Below are 25,197 nucleotides of genomic sequence, written 5' to 3'. Positions count from 1 at the left end.
AAACACACACACACTCCAAAACATTGCAAAGTTCTTTACCTGGGCGGATAGGAAGGGTTGCTGCTGCTGTTGGTCAGCGCTTCCTATTGGCGTGTGGTGGAAGATACTCGGGTCGTTTGAGTTGCTCGCTGGGCTGGTGACCAGGATGGGCGACTGGTTTGGTGGAGTCACCGGATTCGAGGGAAAACTAGATACCTGGAGCTCTTGCTCTGTAAAAAAATGCAAAAAATAAGTTACACGAAGTCTGTTTTAGGTGTTTGATTTTTTACCAAAAGATGTTACTTGCGGCTAAAAAAACACAAACAAGTGAAAACAAATTACAGATATTTTAGTACTTTACTACTGCAAATTACAGATATATCAACATCTTTTTAACTATTAAACCTCAAATATAAAAAAAATGTTTGTTAAAGCAGCACTGTCCTTTAAAACGCAAACCCGCAAGGATTATTGGGCCCTAAGTCTCCGTTTTTTATGATTTGGCGATGTAACGAAGTCCAACCTTAGTCTTTTTTTTCCAAGTTTTATAGCAGATGATTTTTGAGTATGAAGCATTACGGTGGCAAAATTTACGCCATTATTGATTATTTTAAAAGCCATTTGCAGAGTATCATTTCTAAAAACTAGATTTTTAAAAAGAAATGCCACAATATTTTTGGACCCATAAACATTGTTTTTACTTTGAAGGGCGCTTTAAAACTGTTTTAAAATAGCAAACGAGCACAACTAACTTGTCCAAGAAGATTCTTAGTAAGTTTTTAATCAAAACGTGGTTTACCCTGCAAACTCTCACTTTATGCACACTTCGTGCTGCACTAATTATTGGATGTGTCATGTGTGTCCGAAAGCAGCTGACTCGTGTGACATTCTGGCGTCCGTCACGTAAAATGTATAATTATCCAAAGTCAATTTTTTTTAAGTTATAATGATTGAAAATCAGTGTTGGCGGCAAAGGCGAGTAAATCAGGAAATTCCACTACAAGGGTAGAAGCTTTTCGACGAAGCTTTACGAGCGATTCATGCCATGCTTGGTTGGAAAATAAGGGTCCAAAGTTCAATTCAGCAAGCGTCTTGTTTTTGCCAACGCTTAAAAAACAGGCCGGTCCTTATAACAGAAAAGTTAGCTACTCGCCGAACAACAAATTATTGTAACCGACGACAAATCAACTGGTCTTTCATCCGGTCCCGGTTGAGATCGGGTGGCGCTTTTCGTCTATTGACGGGGAAAGGTGAAAAGGCCATGGGTAACATAAGAGTGAAGAGAAAAACTAGCGATCGCACTCGTGACTTTTTAGAAGCGCGTGTGTTTTTATGTTGAATGGTGAGAGAATGCATCAGTTTACGCAAGGTTTTGAGGAGAATGGCCCCGTGTACGCTTGATCGAGCATGAAAAACGCCGATAATTTACGTTGCCACGGATACGAATTAAACAGGATGGGTACACATTGGCGCCTTGATAAGAAAAAAACCCTTGTACATTTTTACAGTCTAAAAAATTCCTACAATTTTACCGGCTTAGGAAAAAACTGAAAACGACACATTGCATCGGGCCAGTTAGAAATTAGAATGACAATTTTAAAAACAACTGGGATGTCCTTTTTTGCACTAAAGTAATTTTTTTAACTGCAACAAAAATTAGGCTGTGTGATCAGATTTCTAGGGGTAAAACTATCTAAAATCTATACAATTCGATTTAACTTTTACTTCCACCAGGTATCCTTCAAATAAGGCAACATCACAAGACCTGGTCAATAAATCAATCAATCACCCAACCAACCAACCGACCTGGCGTAAAGTTGATCTCCCGTGTGGGTGAGGTATGGTTGCTGAGCAGAGTCTGTACCATGGCTTGCTTTTCCTGTTGGTCGTTGCCCAGAGCAATCCCGCTTTGCTGCACCAGCATTTCCAGTTCCTGTACAGAAAAACACAAATGAATACCAACGACCAACGTTCAGTCAACAACAAGCCACGGTAGAAGTAAATATCAAAGTTTAAAGTATAGCATTGTGCCAACGTTCCAATCGAACAATGCGCATTATTGACCTCATAATAGTTTGACTTTGTGATATGACGTTTCAAAAGTAGTAGAGCCCATACGGAAATAGGTTGCAATAAATGACTTTTTCAATTAAACACTGTAGACGTTAGAATTGTTTTAAGTTTTATAAAACGAATAATATGTGTGTATACAGTATATGTAGCATTGCAAAAAAAAAAAACTTTTTATCCGTTTCCAAAGGAAACACATTTTTTAGAAAATCTAACACAACATTACCTTCATGGGTCAAAAATGATTTGCAACTTTGATTAGTGTGGCAAGGTTTTTGTTGTAATTAAGGTTTAAACACGTTGACTCCTTAAAAGCATTATTAATCAAAAAAACGTTTTTTAAAGTAGTCTTGTGATAAACGGCAACCAAAGACAAATAAAAAATGGCCTTGACTGGTTCGTTTGCTAAACGCACGTGATACTATAAAGCTGAGGAGTGGAGAGCCTTTATCAGTTTACACAAGAGAACAACGATTTGGCACCACAGCGGCACCACGTTATCCAACAACGCGTGCAATTCTCCTAACTGCCGGCGAAGTGAGTCAACACAGAGAGCCAAGATGTGCAGCAGCGGACAATAGGAGCCACTTTCTCCTTGATTACAAGTATACAGAGATTACAGCATTGTGGAAGCTGCCGGAGCGATATCTTGGCGATTTGGATCTTAGCAAATCGACTTTGGACCTTAAAGGGTGATAGCCCCATATTTAGTACTCTGTCAATATCACGTGTTTTGCAGTCTTGTTGTGCCTTAAGCTGCTACTCAGTGTGGCAAATTTCAGAATGCTATGCGTTAACACGGAAACAAAACCAAGCACAAAGTCCATACACCGAATTGCCGTTTACGTAATGTATACACGACACGTGTTTTAAAATAAACAACACGAAAAAAAAATTAGAAGTCGAAAAGCTCAGGCCCCAGGGATATTGTAACGGCAATGGAAATATTTCCCTAGTTTTAGTGTTTAGAATGCCGGTGAAGCTTTTTATCCGGGTAAATTTAATATTATGTTTTTGCTTTTTAAAGTATTTAAACTTAAAAACAAAAATATCCCAATCTTGAATCAATAGTGGTAAAAACGCACCAATATATTCATTTGTAAACGGACAATAATTTTTTTTTTAATGAAACTGTTGTCTTCCCAAATTTCAAGCAAAAAGGCGACACAATCACAAACGGTTACCTGCACGCGCAAGAGAAGTTTCTTATTCATCTCCTCCATCTGTTTAGCGCGTTGCGCCACTTTTCGGCTTCGCTGTTGATCCGCCTGAAGCGAGTAAATGTAGTCCACGGCAGCCTTGAGTATGGAGCCCTTGTTCCACCTCGCGTCACTGTGCGACAAAAAATCGATTGAAAACCTGGACCCGTTTAACCTTAGTATATAGCAGGAGTACGGACTTTATATGAAGTGTTTTACGAAGTAGGTTGAAAACAACCCCAGATACCGACTCCGGTAAAAAAAAATTAGTCGGACTCCGGTCTTATATTCCGATTCCGTCTACGACACTACAGCCTGTATTCCAATTTATTTACGGAACTAAAATAGGGTGGACATACAATAATCCACTCATGGGGGTGTCTTTCAACGTATCCCCCCACATACACAGTTGAAGAATATTCCACCTTATGTTCTTCTACCTTATTCACAGTGCTGCCTTATCAGTTTAGAAATTTTGTACTGTACATAAGCGTGTCGGACTCGGTACTCAGGTAGTTTTATGGAGTCTTACCGACTATGCAGCCCAGTATACACACTACACAGGCAACATGAGTACTATTACTTTTCTCGAAGTTTTTCTTTTGATTCGATTTACGAATAATCGAAAAACAAGTTACCCTTGAGGAATTCACAGGTTTAAAGTTACAAACTTTTGCCTCAAACAAAAAACAACAAGTAAAAATTGTTTACATTAAAAACATCAGTCTTTGGTAAGTAGCATGGCTTTGTGAAACAGTCCAATATAAAGTGAAGTGTGCAGACTTACGGGTCCAACGACTTGGGCACCATGTGGCCGAGCTCCTTAATTCTGTCGTTGATGTTGTAACGTCGTCGTCTTTCGACTGAAAAGAAGCAAGAAAAGGTGTTTGTGTGCGTACATTAAACATGCCAAGATCACGTGTGTTTGTAGTATGATAGCGAATAACAGTTTTCAGAAAATTGGACAGAAAGCTGTCGGGATTTGAAATGAGCTATGACTATGGGAATACCACCTACTTTATGCTGTTTCTGACAAAGACAGCAAAAGTAAAATTTAAAACCAATATCTTCAATAAAACACTAAACTAGCGGAAAGCTTCAATTTTCGTTAACCTTCTGTTTTTCAATTTCTCCATATAAAACACTAAGACAACAAATCTCACCGCAATTTTCACATAACTTTTAAATTATAGAGAATTTTAAATCAATACTTATAAAAAACTAATCCATCCTCGCATTTTAGGTAAGTCACCGTTTTTTTTACTGTAATTTTCGAGACAATCTGCACAATTAATCGTAATGGCGTAGTAAAAATCTTGAACCCATGCAGAAGTATATAGAGATGGTAAAGATGAATGTTCGACATTCGAAACGTTCAAAATGTTATCTACATCTGTATGCTTTGATATTCTTACCACGTTTAAATACAACCTCCAACCATTAGGCTCCAAAGTTAATAATCTTATTGACTTACTGATGTTGTGGTTGTCTTTCTTGATGCGATCCTTGGCGAAGAGTCGCATCTCATCGTCGGTGACTTCCCTCTTCACCAGAGGATAGGAGGAGGAGGTTTGCTCCTGTATCACCCCTGGGAGGCGCTGTGCGGAGGAGCTGCGAGCAAAGCCGCCGAGATCGGAGGGAGATATCGTAGGAAGCTGAGAAAATGAGAACGTTAAAGTTTAAGAGGATTTTTAGCGCTGGATATTCGTCTATTTATTATTCTGGTGAGTTTTTAACATTTATCAACAAAACATAAATATTGGAAACTGAAAAACTGTCATTTTTTTAAGCAATGGTACTTTACCAGAAATTTAAAAATGTTTATGTAAAAATGAAAATCTTATCTTTAAGAGAAGAAATGATAGGTACCAATTTGTTATGTTAAAAGGAAGGCGTGCTGCAAAAAGTGAATTCGTGACAACACATATTTTAAATTAAAACATAAAAAGTAACACAGTCATCAAAAATCCTTAAACAGTATCGCCGTTCATAATTAACAATTAAACCTACGATCGTCAAAGACTAAGTGCCTTAAATTTCCTAGTGATAAATTTATAAACAGTATTTATAAGGCGTTGCCTGGACCACGTCAGTGGCACAAGGTGTCTTAGTATGTGGCGCGAATTAATTAGAGCGCCGAGCTATAAATAAACTAAAAGTCAGTCTCCTTTATCAGGCGAGGTAAGCTAGGGGCTTCCGGCCCAATCAAACGCAAGTGTCGCAATCTCCAGATGGCCACTAACCAAGGAAGAAGCGACGAAAAAAGGTCGAACGAGGTCTTACTCATCGGGCACCAATTAATTAAGCGCGAGCGGTAAATACAACAGTTAAGATTTTAATTTATTTTTTGAATTAGAGAATCTTACCTATAGTGCGTATAGTGGAAAACAAACAATTGTGGCTGCATATCCAGTAAAAAATTACAAACTAAGTATCAATTAAAATTAAGTATCAAAGAAAATAAACGAAAATATCAGTTTGTTGTTTGTATGTAACAGAAAAATCTATTTCGCCCATATACGAACATTATCAATACCTAAAAACAAAATAAATAAAACGTAAATGAACAAGAAAAGGGAAAATTAGCGGAGCATTAGGCGAAGCTCCAAATGCTGCAACTAGTATAACAATACAACAAACAAAATTAAAAACATTTTCACATTTTTTTTATAAGTTTAGTACAGTTTGATCACATTCCTTATATAATTATTTTTTGATTAGAGACTTACGGTGCTTGCGTTGCGTTCGTAGCGAAAGTTTTCGTCCAAGCTCGATTCGATGCTCACAATGTCGTCCACGATCTCATTTACCTGAGGTAAAAAGGCGTTGTGGTTACATTGGGGAACCGTATTATCAATATGGAGTGCCTATTGGCCTCTGTGATAATTTATACTGGGTATAAGGATATCAATTAAGAAAAAAACAATGAAGTGGACCGTAATACAATTTTAAAAAACATTAGGGCTGTTAAGTTGCTACTTGTTTATGGGCATAGCTCTAGAAAATAAGCGCAAGTTTTAACTTTGTTTCATTGGCATTGTGCGCTTATGACGTTATAATCGTTAGGATTGATTAAGAATAACTTTTTGCTATAACAAAGAAACAGATTGCCAGGTATTTTTTCTAGTTTCAAACCCAGTAATCCCTGAGCCATTTTGCGCATTTTGCACAGATAAACTTTGCATAGAATATGTGTAACGCTGTAGCCCTGGCTATGACCTTTACCACAATTCGCGAGGCTCTATATAAAAAAATTATGAAATAAAATAACACGACGTTTACAGCACTACCCAACACCTAACGTTACAAAACTACAGTGTGACAATTAAAACAAATAAAACGTGCTGGTTTAAACACTATTTCGCGTAGCCTCTGGCAGGCGTGAGGTTTTTAGGTTTTACCTGGGGTGCGTAGTAATGCTGATTTTCGCAGTGCCACCAGGGCTGCCATTGCGCGTATTCGTACATCCAAGTCATTTCACTCCCTATACTTAAGGCACTTAAGTAAACTGTACCACAAACTGCGGAATTTTATCTATAAGGCAAATACACGTGGTGTTTGCTATATTACTCAGACAAAGCTTTATATTCCATTTAAATCTGGCTGCTGGCGATAACATTTCGAAAAACAAGCCAAACATGCCTTTGTCAGTGTTCAGCAAACGGGCCCACACTGTACTTAAATCTTGAAAAAAAAAACTAAAAAAAAAACTAAAAAAAAAACATTCACAAAGAAGCTGATTTCACGAAATCTAAACAACAGGCTTTTTAGCCTTATGACAAAACTGGAACAAAACCTAAACTTAAGCAATCATACTTTTCGGAGAGTGGACAGCGAAACACCAACACCTCGGACATTTATACAACCTGGAACAATTTACAGTAAACCAACAAACAGGAACGGCGCCACACCAGCGCAAGATCGACTATCTCGTGACGGACCCTTGAAAAATATTAATCGGCAAATCATATTCGAAAAAAGACGGGATTGCGCATGCGCGAAATCGGACAAAGGGCACCCCGAGGAGACAATGGAGGCGCGCGAGAGTCTTGCGCGATGTGGGCGCTGGACTTCCGGTCAATAGCTGAAAACCGGAAGTGGCCACGCCTCCCTAAGACGTTGTGAAAGTGACTAAGGTGTTTATATCGCCCGAGCAAGTAAACATCCAAGAGCCAATATATATTTCTATCTATGTCAGCCTTTCTTAACCTGGGGTAAATTTACCCCAGTTCGTCGTTTTAGGGGATATATGAGCTAACAATCAAAATATTCACATCGGTTGACAGGACTCATTTTCGTTGTGCATTATATACTACTTTACCAGACATTGAACAACTCGTTTCCAAAAAGCAAGGACAGCCATCGCTTGGAATATAACTGATGTAATTTGGTACTTACGTTTTTTTAATAAATGAGCACCATTTTTTATATTGGGGGTAAATCTGATATTCATCTTTGTTAAAAGAGTAAAACGTACAAAAAAGGTTAAGAACCTCTGATCTATGCTGAATAAAATAACTGGAAGTTGTAGTTGTGCGACGGCAAGGGGTTGTAGGTAAATGGCTGGAGGGTGGAATTTAGAACAAATATCAAAGCCCGTACAAAAGTAGGTAGGTATACTTTTTAAGTTACATATTAAAGTTTACCGGCCCAAAGTGTTACCTGCTACTGTATGGGCTATGCTATTTATTTTATACGTCTTTCTGTCTAGTCTAGTACAGTGATTCTTATCCTTTTTGGCGCCGTTACCCGAAGAGGTGATTATGGATTTTAATTTCTCTATTTTAAAATAAATCACGACTCGTAGCCCTTTAATGTAAAAACAACACAAGAATGACCTAAAAATTGCAATAAAATTGTGATATATCAGAAGGCTAATATCAGTTTTATCAATACAGCGTTTCAGGTTTCAACATCTCATATCATTGTCAAAATTACCCCCTCCCTGTATTAGTCAAAATTTTCCCTCTTGGTGGCAAATACCCAGAGGTTAAAAAACACTGGTCTAATGGCTGACAGGAACTTGCGAAATTCCTGGGCTATGAGCACAGCAGCGGACGGCTGAGATATGCAAATTGCGACGCTTGTTTTAACTAAACGGATCTTGCGTTTGCGTTGTGTTGCAACTCGTTATTCTATGTCTATCTAACTCGATATAACAGTTGTATTGACTTTTAATTGATATTTAACACGTCTGCCAATATAGTAAAAAAATCTTCTATGCGCAGTATTTTTACACTTTGCTGAAAACACTTTTTTATCAGTGTTAAAAAAATCTTAAAGAAAATGAATTTAAATAAGATTCAAAGTGTTCGTACAAGTCGCGAAAAATGTGCTATGCATTTTAATACTTAGTATTTATATTAACACTGTTATTTAAAAAAAGTTATTTAACGTAAAAAATATGGTTTAGAAAAATCTACTTAAATTGAAGATTCGAACAGTTCATTTAAAAGGCAAAAAATATTATCTAAGCGTTACAACTTTATACTACATTTTTTTATATGTCGCAAAAATTGCTTAAAAATAAGTTTAAATAGTAAAACTTTTTTAAGCAAGGGTGCGTGACAAACTAAGTGCGTGACAATTTAGCAAGGTCAAAATAAAATTACTCGCCGCACAGCGCAGCCATTATTGCAAAACGCTTGCGTCAGCCTCATTAGCGCTGAGGCTATAGACGACGAACGAAAAAGGCCCGAGGCCAGAAAATCCCCGCTGGTCGAAATAGCTTGCGGCGGGCCAACCACCGATCGTGAGGATATCTCGCTATACTTGGTCTTGGCGAGGATTGGAAGCAGTTGCCAGGCGTCTATAGTTCAGTTGCCTCTAATTTTAGATTCCCGGGTTAAGTTTTTTATGAGCGTTTTTCCCACACCTTTACCGCCGGATTGCAGTTTTTTTCGGTCGATCGTTGTTGAGTTACGAAGTGTCAAAAATTTTGGTACGTTAATCAGATTACCAGAGCGCCTTAAATGTATACTGTTTTTACCTTCACACCATTTTTGCGCCGGAAACATGTTGGACCTTTATTTTTTGATTCGTAAGCTTTTTAATATTGTGACCAATTATTTTAAACTTTGCCTAAACTAAGTGTTACGGTTTTTGGGCTTTCCTCAGTCAAGAAAATACGAAAGAGATTTTCTACTTTGGCCTGATGAAACAAAGTTGTGCGAAAGCTTGTCAACATTTTAATACAAGGAAACAGCCAGCTAAAATCCAGATTAAGAAAGAGAAAATCGGTCGTTAAAATTTCTTGATGAAATATCTATTATTATCACTTTTAAAACCAAACCGGGGGAAACGCTTTTTATAACTACCCTCTAAGTTCGGTTAAAAGTCCTTTTATTGTCCGACTTCGACCGTTTTGCGGTTGGTTGGTGATTATTTACTTTATCAATTATTTTAACATTAGTCCAAAGGCTTTAGCCTATTTACGAGAAGCCCAGTTGCACCAAATGAACTTTGTCCATCCCAGTGGACTCTGATACAGTTTGTAAAACGTTTTGCCCAGTTAGACCGTTCGCTGCTGCTGCTCAATCGATTTCCACATCGAACGAAAGCAATTGGCGTATTTGCGCTTCGATGGTTGAGGGCGTTTTCGGGGTGTGTCATTAACTTTTCGCTTAACTGAAATTACGTCCATAGCGAAACCATAAAGGTGCTCGCTATACATAAGACATGATATCTTGAAACTGTGTCTAACTATCTAACGAAACCTGGTATATTTTTAATCAGAGTATTCTTTTCGGGTTTCCTAATCAATAGGATTTTTTTAGTAATTAGGATAGGTTTCAATTATTTAGTGTTGACTTTTTATTAAATAATTTATAAAAAATATCGGTCAGTTAAACTGTGAAAAAACTCTTACTTGTTAATCACGCATCTGATGATAATTTTTCATTGAAAAACGTAATTACACCTTTTCGCTAAACTGTTAAATACGGTAATGGCTTTCGTCCAAAGAACGAAATAAAAACTTAAGAACGAAATAAAAACTTAACAAATCATTGCAGGGCAAAAAATACCTTTTAAAAGTCAGCAAGCTGTGTAGGCTAAAAACTTCTTTGTGCAAGCTATGTTAAAGAAGGCTGCGCCAATTTTTAGCTATCTTTTCAAAACTTGGAAAAAAATTCTATGGTTAAACAGCGCCTAAATATCCAAAAAGAAAGCCTGACCAAAAGTATTAAACCCAAGTAAGGTAGGCAGTATCGGGGCTCAGTCTGCTGACTAAGCTTTCGCGGAAATAACCGAGCATTGGCGAACGCACAATGACTACGCACAATCCCTGCTCGCGTTTGGAGAAATGAAATTTGGCGAGCAAAGCGTATTGCGCTCGTGGCCACCGATCTCTTAATCCGTCTATTTTTGTCTCTCCTCTCTTTCTGCAAAAAGAGGCCGACACCAGCTGAACTTGCGATTGCGAAAGGGTTGCGCAATCTCCCTCTCTCTCTGTGTATAGGTGTAAACAAAACCACGCATCTTTGGCGAATTTTATCGCTTCAAAAATGTGCTTCCTAGCTTATTCGAGTCGCCGTGGTTTCTAAAAATAAACGTATTTTTTACTTGGAAAATCAAAAAATTAACGCATGTCTGTCGTTAAAGGCCTTTTAAATATTATTGCAGTTGCTAAATAAAGAAATTCCGACAAACTAAAAGCGCTATCATCTTATTTTTTTCTTTTTCTTTTTGTTGCTATAGCGTTTCTATTAAAAAAGCTATATCTCACCCAAAGTGATTCATAAATTCGAATTAGACGTTTATTTGAAGCGGGGTCGTTACATCAACAAGATACCTTAAAACTCATAAATAGTTTTACAAACTAAACTCGGCAGTTAAACGACGTTTTCTTAAGTTTCTCCAAAGGTACAACTGTAATAAACCATACTTTTTACCTAACGTTTTTTACAAATATTTCACCAATTTTGACAAATCCAATAACATCATTGATTGCAGCAAAATGCCGATTTTCTTACAATGTCGTAGACACTCACTTTCTTCACACACGTTTGTTCCTCAATACACTCTCCACAATTGAGCGAACTGCAAATCGCGCCCGAATGTGACGCGGAAAAAAACTGGGGAAACTTTCTCGATTGTTGGCGGCCTATGGAGCTCTTTGACTCATAGCACGAACGTTTTTTTCTAAAGCCCATGCAAAGGTGCCCCGGCCTCCGTTTCCAACTCGCGTTTTCGCGTGGATAGTAAATAAAAATTAGGAAAAACATTTGGAAAAAAATATTCATTTTTTTTTTTTAAATCCAAACAAAAAATAAACCTAACATTTGAGTAATTTCGTATTTAAGCGTTAATTTGAAACAATACGCAAAACAAAACTGAAATACGACCAATTTTTTTATTATGTTTTTCTTATGCTTTAAAAAAGTTTAAAAAAAGTATACAAAACTTGGATGTGTCAATTCAAAACAAATCTGCAAAACGTTTAATTATTCGCGTAAAAATCAGGAAATCTTGGTATTTGACAATAGTAACAGAAAGGGGCCTCTGCAACAATTAAGTTTAAATTAGAAAATTTTTTACTAATTAATTCAAACGATTTGGAAGCTTTTGAAGAAATTCACGAAGCGTTTTAGGTGGGATGGTACTTGCGTTGGCTGCAACGCACTATGTTTTTCACAAAGTCATAAAACTTATGGGGTACACAAAACAAATATTTTTTAAAACTGGGCCAACTTAAAGCCTTTTTTTTTAATTTTAGTCACTTAACACGTGACCACTGTCCAGCCTAAGTGACTCAAATGAGTTTCCATTCACCAAACTAGAGAAAATGCTTCAATCGCATTTAAAATGCAGTAAAGCCAGACAAGTACTGAAACAAACTTTAGACCGATTTCCTCTTGATTTTCTGAAAAACGTCAGATTTAAGATAAAATTTTCTTTTTAAATGACCAATAATCATCTATAACTGCGCACTTTGCGATGTACGGCAAAAACGCGCATAAGTTTCTAAACCTGGCTACAAAAACCTCTCTACAAAAATACGTTGCATCACATAAAGTCCAGTGGGCGTTTTAAACAATTGGTAACAATTCTTCCCCCGCATTAGCGCATGGCAAATAACCATCTTAAAGAGCGTACATGAAACGGGCTATTGTTTTTACACGTGTGATCGGGTATTTCCTGCAATTGCAACGGGCTTTGGAAATCTTACAACCTTAACGCTAGAAATACAGTTTGGAGAAGTGGCAAATCAAATTGTTTTTTAATGATTAATCTAGGCTTTTCGAATAAAATTTATAGATTTCCAAAGACCTAAAATTGGATCAATCCTCACTCGGCATGCTTTGAATATAATTCAAAAACAAAGTTACAGTACAAATGCCACGGTCAACAAAATATCAAACAGTTTTAAATTTCGTTTTACAAAGGCACCTTTTTTGCGTAACTTAAGCTGAAAATAAAAAAAAGGCTAAGACTTTTGGAAAAGCACAGGATTTCCAAAGACTCTTCAATACGAAAATCCATTCAAAGACAGTCAACGACATTTAGAAAAAACGAAAACATTAAAAGAACGCCCGATTTCTAGCCGGAAAACTTTCAGCAAAATTTCTAACCGCAGACAGACAACGTTGCTTTCGAAAAAAACACTCTCTTTCTATCGACCCTCTTGATACCTTAACTAAGCCGATTCTGTGATGGTCTCAACCAGGGCCCCACTTATATCGGGATTTCGATGGAACAGGATCTACGTTAGATCGCAGAAATCGCGCGCGTACCGTACGTCAATCAAGCCGCTCCATGACGCAACAATAGCGCGGTGATTCAAAAGATGCGCGCAGTCGCCTTCTCCAGCAGAAGAAGGCACAATGGAAGGGGTTTCGTGGTCCTAAAACCCGAAAACGTGGATATTGTGCGGCGGGAAGTACCCACTGGAGCAATTGTGCGTGCCGGGGTTTTTGCTGAGAAGTCGATTCAGAGGCGAAACAATGCATTTTGTGTTGAGCCGCTGCACTAACAACGTAGGTTTTGCGCACGAGTTGCAATGGGTGACTTGCGAATTAACGTCGTCGCCCGAATGCAGCTTTCGCAATACTTTCAACGTGGTAAGTGGACTACGTTTTATGCAAATTTTCGCAGATGTATTACGGATGTGTTGCAAAGCGACCTCTTCAAAACAAAGCCCTCCCCCTTTTTCACCGACGATTTAGTGTCTTTTTGTGAATTTTTGAACAGAAAGTGAGGTCCATTTTAATTTTTGCACTACTTTATCGTCTAGTTTTGCAAAAATTGTTTAAACTAGTCGAATGTTGTATAACATTTCCCAGATTGTCACCCGCAACTTTTTGTTCTTCCTGGAAAACTTAGGTGCAAAACATGGCCAGAGTGACGTTTCACAAAACTTCTACGACATCCAAAGGTTCTCCCCCCCCCCCCCCCCCCCTATCGTTTCCTGGCTTTAGCCATGTCTCTTAACGACCGCCTAATTCTAACGGATGTGCTAAACTTGGTCAACAGCAAAATATCAAGTCCGTTCAAAATAATAGCTTTCATAATATCAACCCACTTATTTTAATACCATATTTTTTGGCAAATGATAGAAGTAGGTGACAGTTACTTTGCAAGCGGCACGCAAATAGCCGATGGGTAAAAGTCAAGACAAACGCGGCTTTTCTAAGGGGACATAGTGCTACCACAACAAAATAAGGACAAACTGGCTTGCAAATACAATTGTGGCTTTGCTAACAATCCAAGAAATAAAGGGAAAAGAAAATTTACATTTTTTAAGATGTAACCCTGAAAATAAGGACAAATGTAAGCAAAACAGACGGTATGGCATCCCTGATTTAAGGGCAACTATCTCTGCTACATTGGTTCACGTATTTATAATGCCTGCGTGAGAAATAATTTTCAAAAAGTCGGAAATACCCCAAAACAATTAGCTTCTGAGACCCCAAAACGTACAAAAGTAGCGCACTGTTGCAATCTTCGGCGCGTGAGGCATGTCCATATTTGGTCTATTGCGCCATAGTATTACGCACGTGTGTATAGAGCCCTGTACAAACACGCGTGTATGCTGTATAGCGCCGACACATAGGTGTGCGCCTGCAATGAGTGTGACTCACCGAATCCGAGGATAGATTGAGTCGGGCCATCGGGCTTGCTGGCGTGCTACCGTGGATTGCAACGTTGTTGGCGGCATCGCCTGCAAAAACACGAGAAGAAAGAGGTTTAGAGACTGTTGTTTGATTTGTTTTTGTTAATACAAATCGCTGCAAAGTGATTTTATTATTTGCCAGATTTCGCGTTGTAATATTCTAATTCAACTAGTCGTCGGTTTAGCACAGTTTAAATAGATATTAAGCTTTTAAGCTGTAGCATAAAAAATGATGTTTTAGAATATTTAACCACGAGTCGGCAAACAAACCGCAGAAGACAGATTTTTTTTAAATAATTTATAATATTTTTTGCAATATTTGTTTTCCCACAGTTTAGCACCGTTGAGCTATTAACCTAATAAATAAATCGTATCTTTTAGAATTCTTTAGGATTCTACCATAGGTGCCCCTGTTTGGAATTCGATAGTCGATGTTCAGATGTGTTTTTGGTGAGCATTGGCTCAGTTTCGAATTATCAAGGTTGAAAAACGTCTGATGGCAAATCCGCTCCTAAAAAACACTTTTCCAGTAGTAATTTGTAGGAGATTTCTATACACCTCCCATTTAAAAATGTGCTTTTTCTTGTTGTTTAAATTTGCAAAAAAAAAGTATTGTGATTTGCGTGGGGCTTCAAAATCCATTTTTCAGTGTTTAAACGTAATTTACGATAAAAATTTGCCGTTTAACACAAAAATCAAACCGCGTATTTAATGACAATTCCAGTTGCGTTTAATCAAAAAAAAAAAAAAAAGATTTGCATACAAGGAGGAAAGTTATTTATCTTGCCAGACACCACGCTCTGACAATTCCTATAAAGATTAATATTTCGCGACACAACACAGACAAGCCTTGCGTCACGAATGTGAAAAGCTGAAATGCGTTAAAACGCAAAACGACCCACGACCACTAGCTATACGTAGTATTTCGTGGCGCCAAAATATTCATATTACACCCAGAGCTCGACACGAGACGGCACGACCCCAAAAATATAGGACATCTGGTTTCGATTAGTTTCCATACCGGCCATTCTGCATTGTATTGTGGTAATTGAGCTTTATGGGCAATGCAACTTTCCGTTTTTCTATTTTTTTAACTTACCCTCTAAAATTCGCTCGTCACCACCATGCTTGATATATTGTCAATAGTTAAAAAAATGTCCATGTTGTTTAAACTTAACCAAAAAATTAAAAAAGGTGCTCTCACTGAAAACACTGTATTTAATCCCCGCAAAAATATACCCACTTTAATGAAAAAATGCAGCAACGATTAACTCAAGGTAAAAAGCCGTGCCAAGCACATCTTTCATTTGGAGTAACGTGGGCATATTTTTTTTATCCCTGTGCTTGTCCTATCAAGATTTTCGGCATTAAAGCGGCTCCTGTTTCATTGAGAGCCTTTCGGCCATGCAATTGGGCCTATTGCTAGCAACAAAGCAGTACAATACAATGGTCTGTGAAAGCAATACATTAGTGAAACGAAAGTGCACATGGGGTCATTCACGGATGCTAATTCTACGGGTATTTTAAGCCGGCCTCTATTCGCAAACCCGAAAGAACTTTCAAGTGAGTAGCATTAAGCTTCGTGAAGTCAATGCGAGTGGTCAACGGCTTGATTGTGCATTAACAAAGAAACGACCCTGGTTTAAATTTAAGCCGTTTCTTAACACGAATTGGAATTGCTAAAATAAGTCTTTGTTTAAAATCTAAAGTAATTTCCCAACCTTACAAAAGAAAGAAAGTAGTAATTAGGTTTATAACAGTAATTAGTTGTGACAATTTTGTTAACATCCTAAAAAAGAGTTTTACCACTCAAAACGCCGAACAAATAAAAAATTTGCGCTTTTTCACAAAACACGTGTGTGCTAAAACCAAAAAATATATACAAGGTTGATGAACCCGTCATCCTATATCTAGATAAAAAAATCATACACATTTCGTTGGTGTTAAAAATTGTTTAATTTTCTGGTTAAATTATTTGTTTTCGGTGATTAATGGCTTATTCTAAAGGGCTACAAATAACAATGTTTCTTTCGGGTAGTGAGTGGCTTCAGGTTAAAATTCTCATTTTTTAGCGGGTGAGGTGTACAAACTTTTCATAGCTTTGGGTGTAAATGTAACAATGGAATCGTCACCTCCTACTCCGCTGGGGGCGCTAGACTGTGGCGGTGGGTTGAGCAGCTGACGCACCACGTACTTTGTGCCGTCGTGTGATTGACTGAGGTACTCGCGCACCTGGTTGCGCTGCGTCTCCCTCACGTGGTACTTGGTGGGGTTGTCCAGGCCGGTTTCCACCTGCGGATCAAAAAGCGTTCGAAAGTTTGTTGGCGGTCGTTTTTTCATTTTTTTTTTCATTATCGCGAATAAACAAAATTGACAAGAATGCTCGGACTTAACGCTAGAACTACCATACGGGTCAATTGAACCTTTTGCAAATTTCTTTTTAAATTTTGCGAAAAGTTTTTCTTGCTACCGATCCACTTTTTAAGTGTATGAACTTCTTTTTAAACGTAAAAAAAAGTTTCTTCAGAACAAAATTAAGGTTGTTAGATGGCACTTGGCGATAGTTTCTTTGGATTGAAAATCAGATTTTAGAAAACAGAAATAACGAAACATAGATATACACAATGTGTTCTGTGATCAAGCACTTTTGGGATCGTATTGGTCAACGATAACGGCACCCATGTATGGTAGACAAGATGCCTTCGGAGAGGCTTACCAATATCAGTCAGTTTGATCAGGATTCGTTTTAGAAACAATTAGATAAATTGTGCCATCAAGATAGTAAATAAGGAATTTGGGTCTTTTACACTAAAAAGTCATTTAATGTAAGAAACAAAGTGATCAAAATTATTACGTTTTTAAGTTAGATATGACAGCCTTGTAAAATTTGCTTGCGTTTTCCAAGTGTAAAAACATTATGTAGAAAATACAGCAAATGGTGACATAAGGAAAATGGAAATTGGAAGAAGGCTTCTGTACGAATTGAATGAATAGAATACTAGTTGCGTTACGATCGACTGAGTCGAAAAATTACTAAACCACAGCTGACAAATCACATTGCTGATCTTCAAAACCCAGAACAAACAAAATTTACTAGCCAGTTTCTAATTTTGCCCAGACGACTGCTCCAGCCACAGCGAAGATATCACCATTGAACGCCACTTGGGCGAAATTATATATAATGCGTTTAACAGAAAGTTTTACCCGATGTTGTACACTTAAAATAGTTCTACATCTTAATACATAGTCATGGGGGGTAATATAAACTAAAGGTTTTGCCAATAGGCACGCCTTACATAAAGATACACCCTGTTAAAACCTCATAAGAACTGTCGGGATAGTTTTCGCACAAACCGCCAATTGCGCACCTGGCATTGGTAGTACGCGCCGTAGACGATGCTCTTTTTGTAACGCAGCGACGAAGCGGCCTCGCTGGTTGCAGAGTTCCCCAACTCGGGAAGCTTCCAATCGCCCTTGCCCTGACCAACAACGTCAGGCGCCACATTAGACTGCTGAAGGGCTAACGAATCGCCGTATGAAGAAGCGGTTTGCGGCCAAGGGCGGCTTTGGGGCGCGCTGGAGGCTGGTGGGTGACTCAGCATTGTCGCCATTGGTCGCTGCTCTTTGCTGACTCGACATTCCGGTGGAATGTAGCGCATTGCATTGAACTGAGCGTTGTGTAGCTGCTGCTTGTCGTACACGTCCCCGACTAGTGGGCTATTCTTCCTAGGCGCTGAACTATTGTTGAAGTACAAGCTACTTTTCGTCATCACTACTACTGTTAAGCAAAATATCGACAGCCTTCACTGGAGTGCGAGATAAACTGACTGACCTTGCGTACGATCTTGCTGAAAATAGAAACCTTGGCCGCCGAAAAAAGTGCATTAGGGAAGTGCTCTTAGCGACGTTTTAATAAGGCTTTTAATATTAAACTAATATCAAGTATCCGCCTGGGCCCGGGTATGGCTTTGAGTGGAAGCCGGGACAAGTTAATCTCGCGCAGATTACGCCAGCTTTGTCGAACGTGTTTCACGCCGGCGCGATGTGGAATTAAGACAAACGTTAATACGGGAAGCTAAAAATTAACTTCCCGACCCGGTACGGCGACGGGACTATTATTTCGCGTCGAGAGGCCCGAAATAAAGCAAGTTGTCAAGGCCACCACTTTAAATTAAACTGTTCCAGTCGCTATTCTTAGGCCAGATTTTCTATTCAGAGAGCAAATTACGGCTATTTGAGGTAAGCGGCTGTGTAAGTTGGTAAACAAAAAGGGCATTCAGAAATGCTTGAAAATGGTGGCTCTTCTAAAAACGGCCAGGCGAACTGGCCTGTACGTGTTTTGTGCCTCGTAAATAAGGGTAAGTTGCTAGTAAACCTGTTTGATCTAATATGAGGGAAACGATTGGTAAACAAACTACATTTCAGCTGTTTTGCTTTCATTCAAAGCCTTATTTGAGCTTACGTTATCCCCTGAACGCTTTGTTACTGTTCTCTGTATATTCTTTGCGCTGTGGTGTGGCGTGCAGTATATTTATATTTCACCAAACATTGTGTCATAGAAGTTATATTCTGTCAATCAATCCCAGCAAACAAAATTAGTTTTAAACATCCAAGTCATTGTCTCAATACCAAGGAATAAATATTACTACTAAAAGCAGTTCTTACCTTAAATTATAACTGTTCTATTTACATTGATCAGAGAACAATCCTTTCTTACCGAACAATTGCTTTCTTTCCAGAACAAAACAAAACAGTTGCACAATAGCAACATTTAAATAAGGACACCATTGCAATACAAATGTATCAGTTGTAATACAAATGTGTAACAGCATGAAGGTATGATATACCCAATGATACAACATGAACTATTTCCACGAAATGAAACATCAAAAACGTTTAACAATTATCTAATAATGCTCAATTGACATTTCACATCACCATATAGCAAGTTAATCACCATTTGTTTCGCTCAGATTGTTTGAACTTTAATATTAATGCCATAACAGATATCTATTTCCAAAAAACCTAATGATCTTTCATTTATTTGCAACAATTAAAAAAGGTGTTTTTAAAGAGTCTTAGGTACGAAAAGAAGACAAAACTTTCTGCCTATAAATGTGACAACATAAAACAGCCCAAAGCACAACCAAGCTCCGCCACTGTAGACTGTAGCAATTGCAGTTTTAAATAATTTATGGCAGCCAAACCCTCTACAAGTTTTTGAAAAAGTATGAAACTATTTAGTTGAAACAAATAATGATTGAACTGCAATTTTCAAACAGCTTGGATAGGAAACAAAAAGTCGTTTTGGCTTAATCTGTGTAAAAGTTACATTGTATATACTTTTAGTTCTTGTTTTGCATGAAAAATAAACCAAATTTTAATCTATGTTAAATGTTACCTAATCCTTAGAACTAAGCTCAACAATAAAAACTATTTGCTAGGTCAATAAACCGTTGAATTTGGTTGTGGGCGCATTAATCATAATATTTATCCATAGTTTGTTCAGCTTTACTGAGTTGCCTATGGTTAAGGAAAAACAAGAACAGTAAATGCAAAGTATATTCACAAATAAATGCACAAAACCAATCATCAACCATACTAAATGCACCAAACCAATTATTAACCATGCCTTGAACATCTGATAAAAAATAAATAATGTTCCATAACACATTTAGGAAGTAAGATTGAAAATTATGCTTAAAACAAAGAATAGGGTTCACTAAGGCTCAACATTCAAGATTAAACGGCCTACCTTTAAAATGGCAGAGGGAAGCTGAGGTGTGGAAATTGAAATCGCGGGGCAAGTTATGGATGAAGAAGCAGAGGTCTTGGAAGTGGAAAACATTCGCAATCCAGCATTTTGCTGTGACTGTTTGTCCTCTTGCAGGGTCTGAAAAAAAACAATCTCATAAAAAAAAAAAATTGAATACAATACAAACTTATTTTTTTTTTACATTAGAAAATGAAAGTTGAACAGAGTATTTTTTATTAGGGTTGTAAACTGTTACAAACCAAGAATAAAAATAAAAAGTTTTTAAAATATACATATTTTTATGTGAAAAGGCAACATTAGGTGGGGCAATAAAAATTAGTATGGTATTGCAGTAAACTTTGTCATGTGTAACACTTAATTTCAAAAAATCAACATGTTTAATAATTTAATAGAGTGGAACAAGGCATAAACTTTTTTGCAAAATAAATTCCATGAACAGTTTGATAGCAAAGTTGACTTTTTACTAGCATTATAATAAAAGACCATGTACTGCATCGCTACACAAAGCAACTCGAGAAACATTTCTGCTGCTGGTTAGATGTCATGCGTAAAGCCAAACTTGCTGACCCCTTTCATGAGTTTATGATAAAAAATATTTAGGCAGTAAATAATATATTCAAGCAACACTTTTTGTTTTATTTTAGCAGTTGAGCCTTTTTTACATACAAGCAGTATTATTTTGTCCTTTACTTTCCAAAAGGCATGGTATTGCTGTTTTATGTACTCGCACTTACCCGAGCCCTTTCCATTTCCATCTTCATACTCATTCGACTCATGTTGCTGCTGTTGTTGTTGCTGTTTGTTTGTGAGGTAACACCACTGAAAAAAAATGTATATTAGCCACTACAGCAAATACCTAAATCAAGTTTTTTTTAAGATTTATATATTTTGCAACACAGCAGTGATGAAATACACTCATGATCATGATTAAACTTTTGAGCAGATGCCAGGATCTGCTCAGGAGAAAATATTTGTATACATTAGTGGCATTTGTAGCTGTTAAAACTATTTTAGTATGTCAGCTGAAGAGTAATTCTCCAGCTTTTTTTAACCTCAATAATTTACACACCCTATTAAACAACCTAAAAGAGTATTTTTTTAACACTTAAAATTACCAACTGAACTCTGCAAAAAAATATCACATAGTGCCTAGTCAACTATGTCTTGTTCACATTGGCTGCAATATCAGAAACTAAACTTGTTTCTCTTTCTGCTTTTAGTCACAAACAACTTTTTAGTTTAACGTTTGGGTAAAATTTAAAAGTTATAGACTAAATAACAAACTACAGTAAGATAACCACTACAAGTTGTGCATACAACAACAAAAAATGTACGTCCTATCTACAAAAAGGATGGGCGCTGGTCTAGAATTCTACAACAACAAACATGATTTGGGTTAGGGTGTGGTTAGCGTTTCGGTTTGGGTAGGTTAAGCAATATTATTAAATAATAATAGTTGACGCACCCTCACCCAAACACTAACCTATACACCCTAACCAAAATATTGTGCTAGCTTTAAAAATTAAACGCTGTGGTAGGATTCTAGACCACCGCCAAAGCATTTAATGTAGTATGAATGAGTCATCAAAGCTACAAGTAGTAAAGTATTTTCGGTTTTGTTAAATCCCCTAAACTATATTATGTATAGTAGTTGTACTATGACTAGTTGCACAAACTAGTGTGTGATGGCAATTAGTGATGCATTACATATGGGTGATATTATAACTATGGCTGCATTTTATCACAAGAAATATGAAGTGATTTTGAATTTTGTCAAAAGGACGCAATATAAAGGGACATAAATAATATATCCTAAAAAATGCTATTATCTCTAAAGCGGGTACAATTTAAATGTCCTAAAAATGGAAATGCAACATGGATTTCTAAACCTTTTAAATACTTGCTTACAAATATTACATTATACTTCAGTTGTCAAAGCTTACCACTCACTTTTTCAAAACAAATTCTAACTATTGTAAACCACAAATTGCTAACTAAATAAGGCTAATACCCCTAAAGGAGTAAAACAGGCATTGTTTAAATGTAAGTCTATAGACACTCCTAAAATATTTATATATACCTAAAATAAATAAGAAATTCGAAAACTATACACTTATAAGCTTGTGGCATTGCTAATTAAAAAAAAACGTGCATTACTACAACTATCTTAATTATTTAGCCGTCTGAAATAGAAAGCCTAATCCTTTGTTTGAAGTAGCGGCGTACACGTTACAATAAATCGCATACATTTAATATGGAAAGAGACTGCAATCTGTAAAAAATATGCTTCAAAAACAACCCTAAACTGAAAACCGACAAATCAATGTTGTTATCTTACCAAATGTGGTGGTTGTAGTTTCCCGAAACCCAGTCACGTACAGAAAGCAGACAATAATAAAACTTTTGCAAAGTGGAACGTACGAATGACCGAGAAAAATCCGACTTTCTCTCAGCTAAGCCCTTGCGCAATCAAGCGTGACCAATACTTAGTAAGCCTATTCGCTATTCAGTCAATCTGAAATTTGGTAAACAACGCCATTATACGACACATTTCGGTGAAAACACTGACAATTTTTTCTGTTGTGCCTTTTGTGTCTTTTTGTGTTACATTTTTTTCTATTGCTCACTGCCCCTTATACGATTCTGCTTGCTGCAACGTCGCTAGAGCGCCACGCCTCACCCTGACAAACATACCAAAACGGAACTGTCTGCGTCAGCTGGCTTCTGCCTTTCGACTGAGGCGAAGCGCAGGCCGCGTCCGCGCTATAAAGCCAAGGTGTTTTCCCTTCGCGCTGGCTTTCTTGGCGACTGAAGGAGGGCCAGCCGGATTCCTCGAACGTTTTGAAAAGGTTTCCATTCTAGTTAACGCTAGGTCTCGCGAATTTCTAACAGTAACTACAACACTAAATTTTCCTAAGACTTTCAATACTAAAACTGGAGCTTAATGAACGAAACTCAAACTTTAGGCGCACAAAATACAATTGTTTTAAGATATAGTTAAAAACAAACCTTTTGACTGGTCTTATGACACGAAGTAGCACAGTTTTTCGACTCTGCGTTTCCACTTTGGTATTTCCCGTCGCCGTTTTGGGAAGGTGGTAAACTTTGGTGATTGGTGGACGATTGACGATCGTTTTCGCAAGTGTTCCGGTTGCCTTATCGAGGGTCCGTTTCACGAATATCACGGGCTTTTTCTTGGTTTTGTTCGGACAACTTACCAGCGACTTGGCCTGAAAAACTTGGACCAGAGGTTTGGGCGCCCCAATGCAAGTATTAAACTTGGTGACGACTGATTTTAAGTCGACGGCCTTCACTGTAGGATCCAAGACCTTGACCGTCGGTGCAGCTGGTTTAGCTGCTTCTGGGGTGGGCAGATTGGCGATTTCACAAGCACTGTCCGACGTATCAGTACCGTAGCCTTCGGAGCCGTGCACCGAACGGTTGTCTACAGAGGCCGGCGGGGTAGAAAGCAAACTGCGAAGGAAATCGCCATCGTCGTCTTCGCTGTCGTATGTGAAGTTATCCCAGTCGTCGAACAGCGGGTCCAGGTCGTTTTCTATGTCCCGGCGCGGACTGTACGGAAACAGGTCACAAAAGTCGCTTACATCCAGGGCCGCCTTGTCCGAGGCGGGGTTAACGTAGCAGTGGTCCTTTTCTACTGCCTCCACTTTCACTGAATCTGTTTCCTGAGACTGTGGGCTAAAAAAACACAAAACCAAAATTGTTTAAGTTTTCGTGCGTGGTAGGAGACAGACAGATATCGAAAACAACTTTCTTAATTGTTTTTTTCCCGTTTAACTACTATCGGGGAAAGTCACGAGACGCTAAAGTTGAGTAGGTCACGATTGGAAAATTTCTCGCTTTACGTGGTATGCGGATCTGCATGATTTTCGGCATAATTGCAAAAGCGGTAGACTAGCACACACACACATAGGCTATTTGGGTTTCGTGTACGCCTAAGCAGTGTGTTTACATAAGAACAGATTTTTAAATATTACGAGTCTCATCGGGAAATGATACGCTTAACATATTCCGGGTAAATTTAATTGCTAGCGTTATTAGATCTATAGCATATGTCAAACAGTAGCGGAATTACGATGCTGACTGATACTGTGGGTTGGTGTAGGTTTATTGGGTTGATGTAGGTAGATACATTGGCACTGCCTGACACTTATCAAGGCAGATTCACTTACACTTGCCTAAAGGTATCGGTACGGTGTTGTTTGCAATTCATGAAACTCGTAGAATAAAGTGGCTTACAAAACGCCTAACCTTGGGATTAAAATGCAAAAAAACTGTTAAATAGCTTTAACTTTACCTGCTTTCGTCCAGCTTCTGTTGCTTAGCAGCGGTCACACAGGCCAAACTTTCGAAGTCATCCTTGGCTGTTCGCTTCTCGGCTTGCACAGGCGATTCCAGCATCAATTTCATTACTATTCCTAATCGATTCTAACAAAATAATAAAATAAACGATTGCCTGCGTTTGCCTGCAGTCAGCAAAAACAACAACAACTGCGAAAAACGGCACAAAGTTATCTTCTTGTTAAACTCAACGGCAGCGAAATGCTGTTGGCCTGACGGGGCGCTCTATTTCTGATGGTGTCGATTAAAATGCAGCGTTGATTAATGCGCCAGGAAACAGTGTTTCGCACACTGACTTGTGCATTCTATCTGGAGTAGCGCATCCGCTGGCAACACACGCCCGGGCCGCTGCACACAATGAAATGTCCTTGCCGCTTCCAGTCATAAAATTTCAACTCCCAGCAGAGAATTGGCCTCGGCTGTAAATCCACCGGCAAATGAGCCTTTTCCTGGGCGCGAGGCGAAAAATCAATACTTCCATGCACCAATTCTGTGCGCGCGCCTGTACGTTTAAGCGGCCGATTCTATCCATTCAGACAGTTTAGACTTCGATTTACGACTGCTTGCCGCCTAAAGGAAAGGCTACTATTGTATAAACGCGCTATAGTTTGGGCAACGGGCTGTTATGGCGCTTTAAAAGGCTCGTAACATTCCTGGTTTGCACTCGGAATTTTGCCGGACGCAGGTCAAACTGTAAT

At 38.1% G+C, this 25,197-nt stretch overlaps 1 protein-coding gene across 1 annotated transcript in view; it reads right to left on the bottom strand.

Moving 5' to 3' along the window:
• The window catches only part of LOC146167128 (uncharacterized), a 29,731-nt gene extending 5,160 nt beyond the window's left edge, over positions 1-24,571 (bottom strand). Inside the window, exons 1-12 of the mRNA XM_083395765.1 lie at positions 24,456-24,571; positions 23,147-23,836; positions 20,872-20,956; positions 20,117-20,254; positions 16,494-16,653; positions 14,330-14,409; positions 5,978-6,058; positions 4,723-4,903; positions 4,036-4,111; positions 3,234-3,381; positions 1,786-1,912; positions 40-209 (exon numbers count right to left, since the gene is read on the bottom strand). Coding sequence (XP_083251891.1) covers positions 40-209; positions 1,786-1,912; positions 3,234-3,381; positions 4,036-4,111; positions 4,723-4,903; positions 5,978-6,058; positions 14,330-14,409; positions 16,494-16,653; positions 20,117-20,254; positions 20,872-20,956; positions 23,147-23,836; positions 24,456-24,568 — 2,049 coding nt within the window. The 5' untranslated portion in view covers positions 24,569-24,571. The remainder of the gene's footprint in view (positions 1-39; positions 210-1,785; positions 1,913-3,233; positions 3,382-4,035; positions 4,112-4,722; positions 4,904-5,977; positions 6,059-14,329; positions 14,410-16,493; positions 16,654-20,116; positions 20,255-20,871; positions 20,957-23,146; positions 23,837-24,455) is intronic.
• Positions 24,572-25,197: the final 626 nt, after the last annotated feature.

This window comes from Ascidiella aspersa, chromosome 1, assembly GCF_963924565.1.
Source record: "Ascidiella aspersa chromosome 1, kaAscAspe10.2, whole genome shotgun sequence".
NCBI lineage: Eukaryota > Metazoa > Chordata > Ascidiacea > Phlebobranchia > Ascidiidae > Ascidiella > Ascidiella aspersa.
Note: the sequence above shows the minus strand (reverse complement) of the source record. Positions and strands in the feature narration are given on the sequence as shown.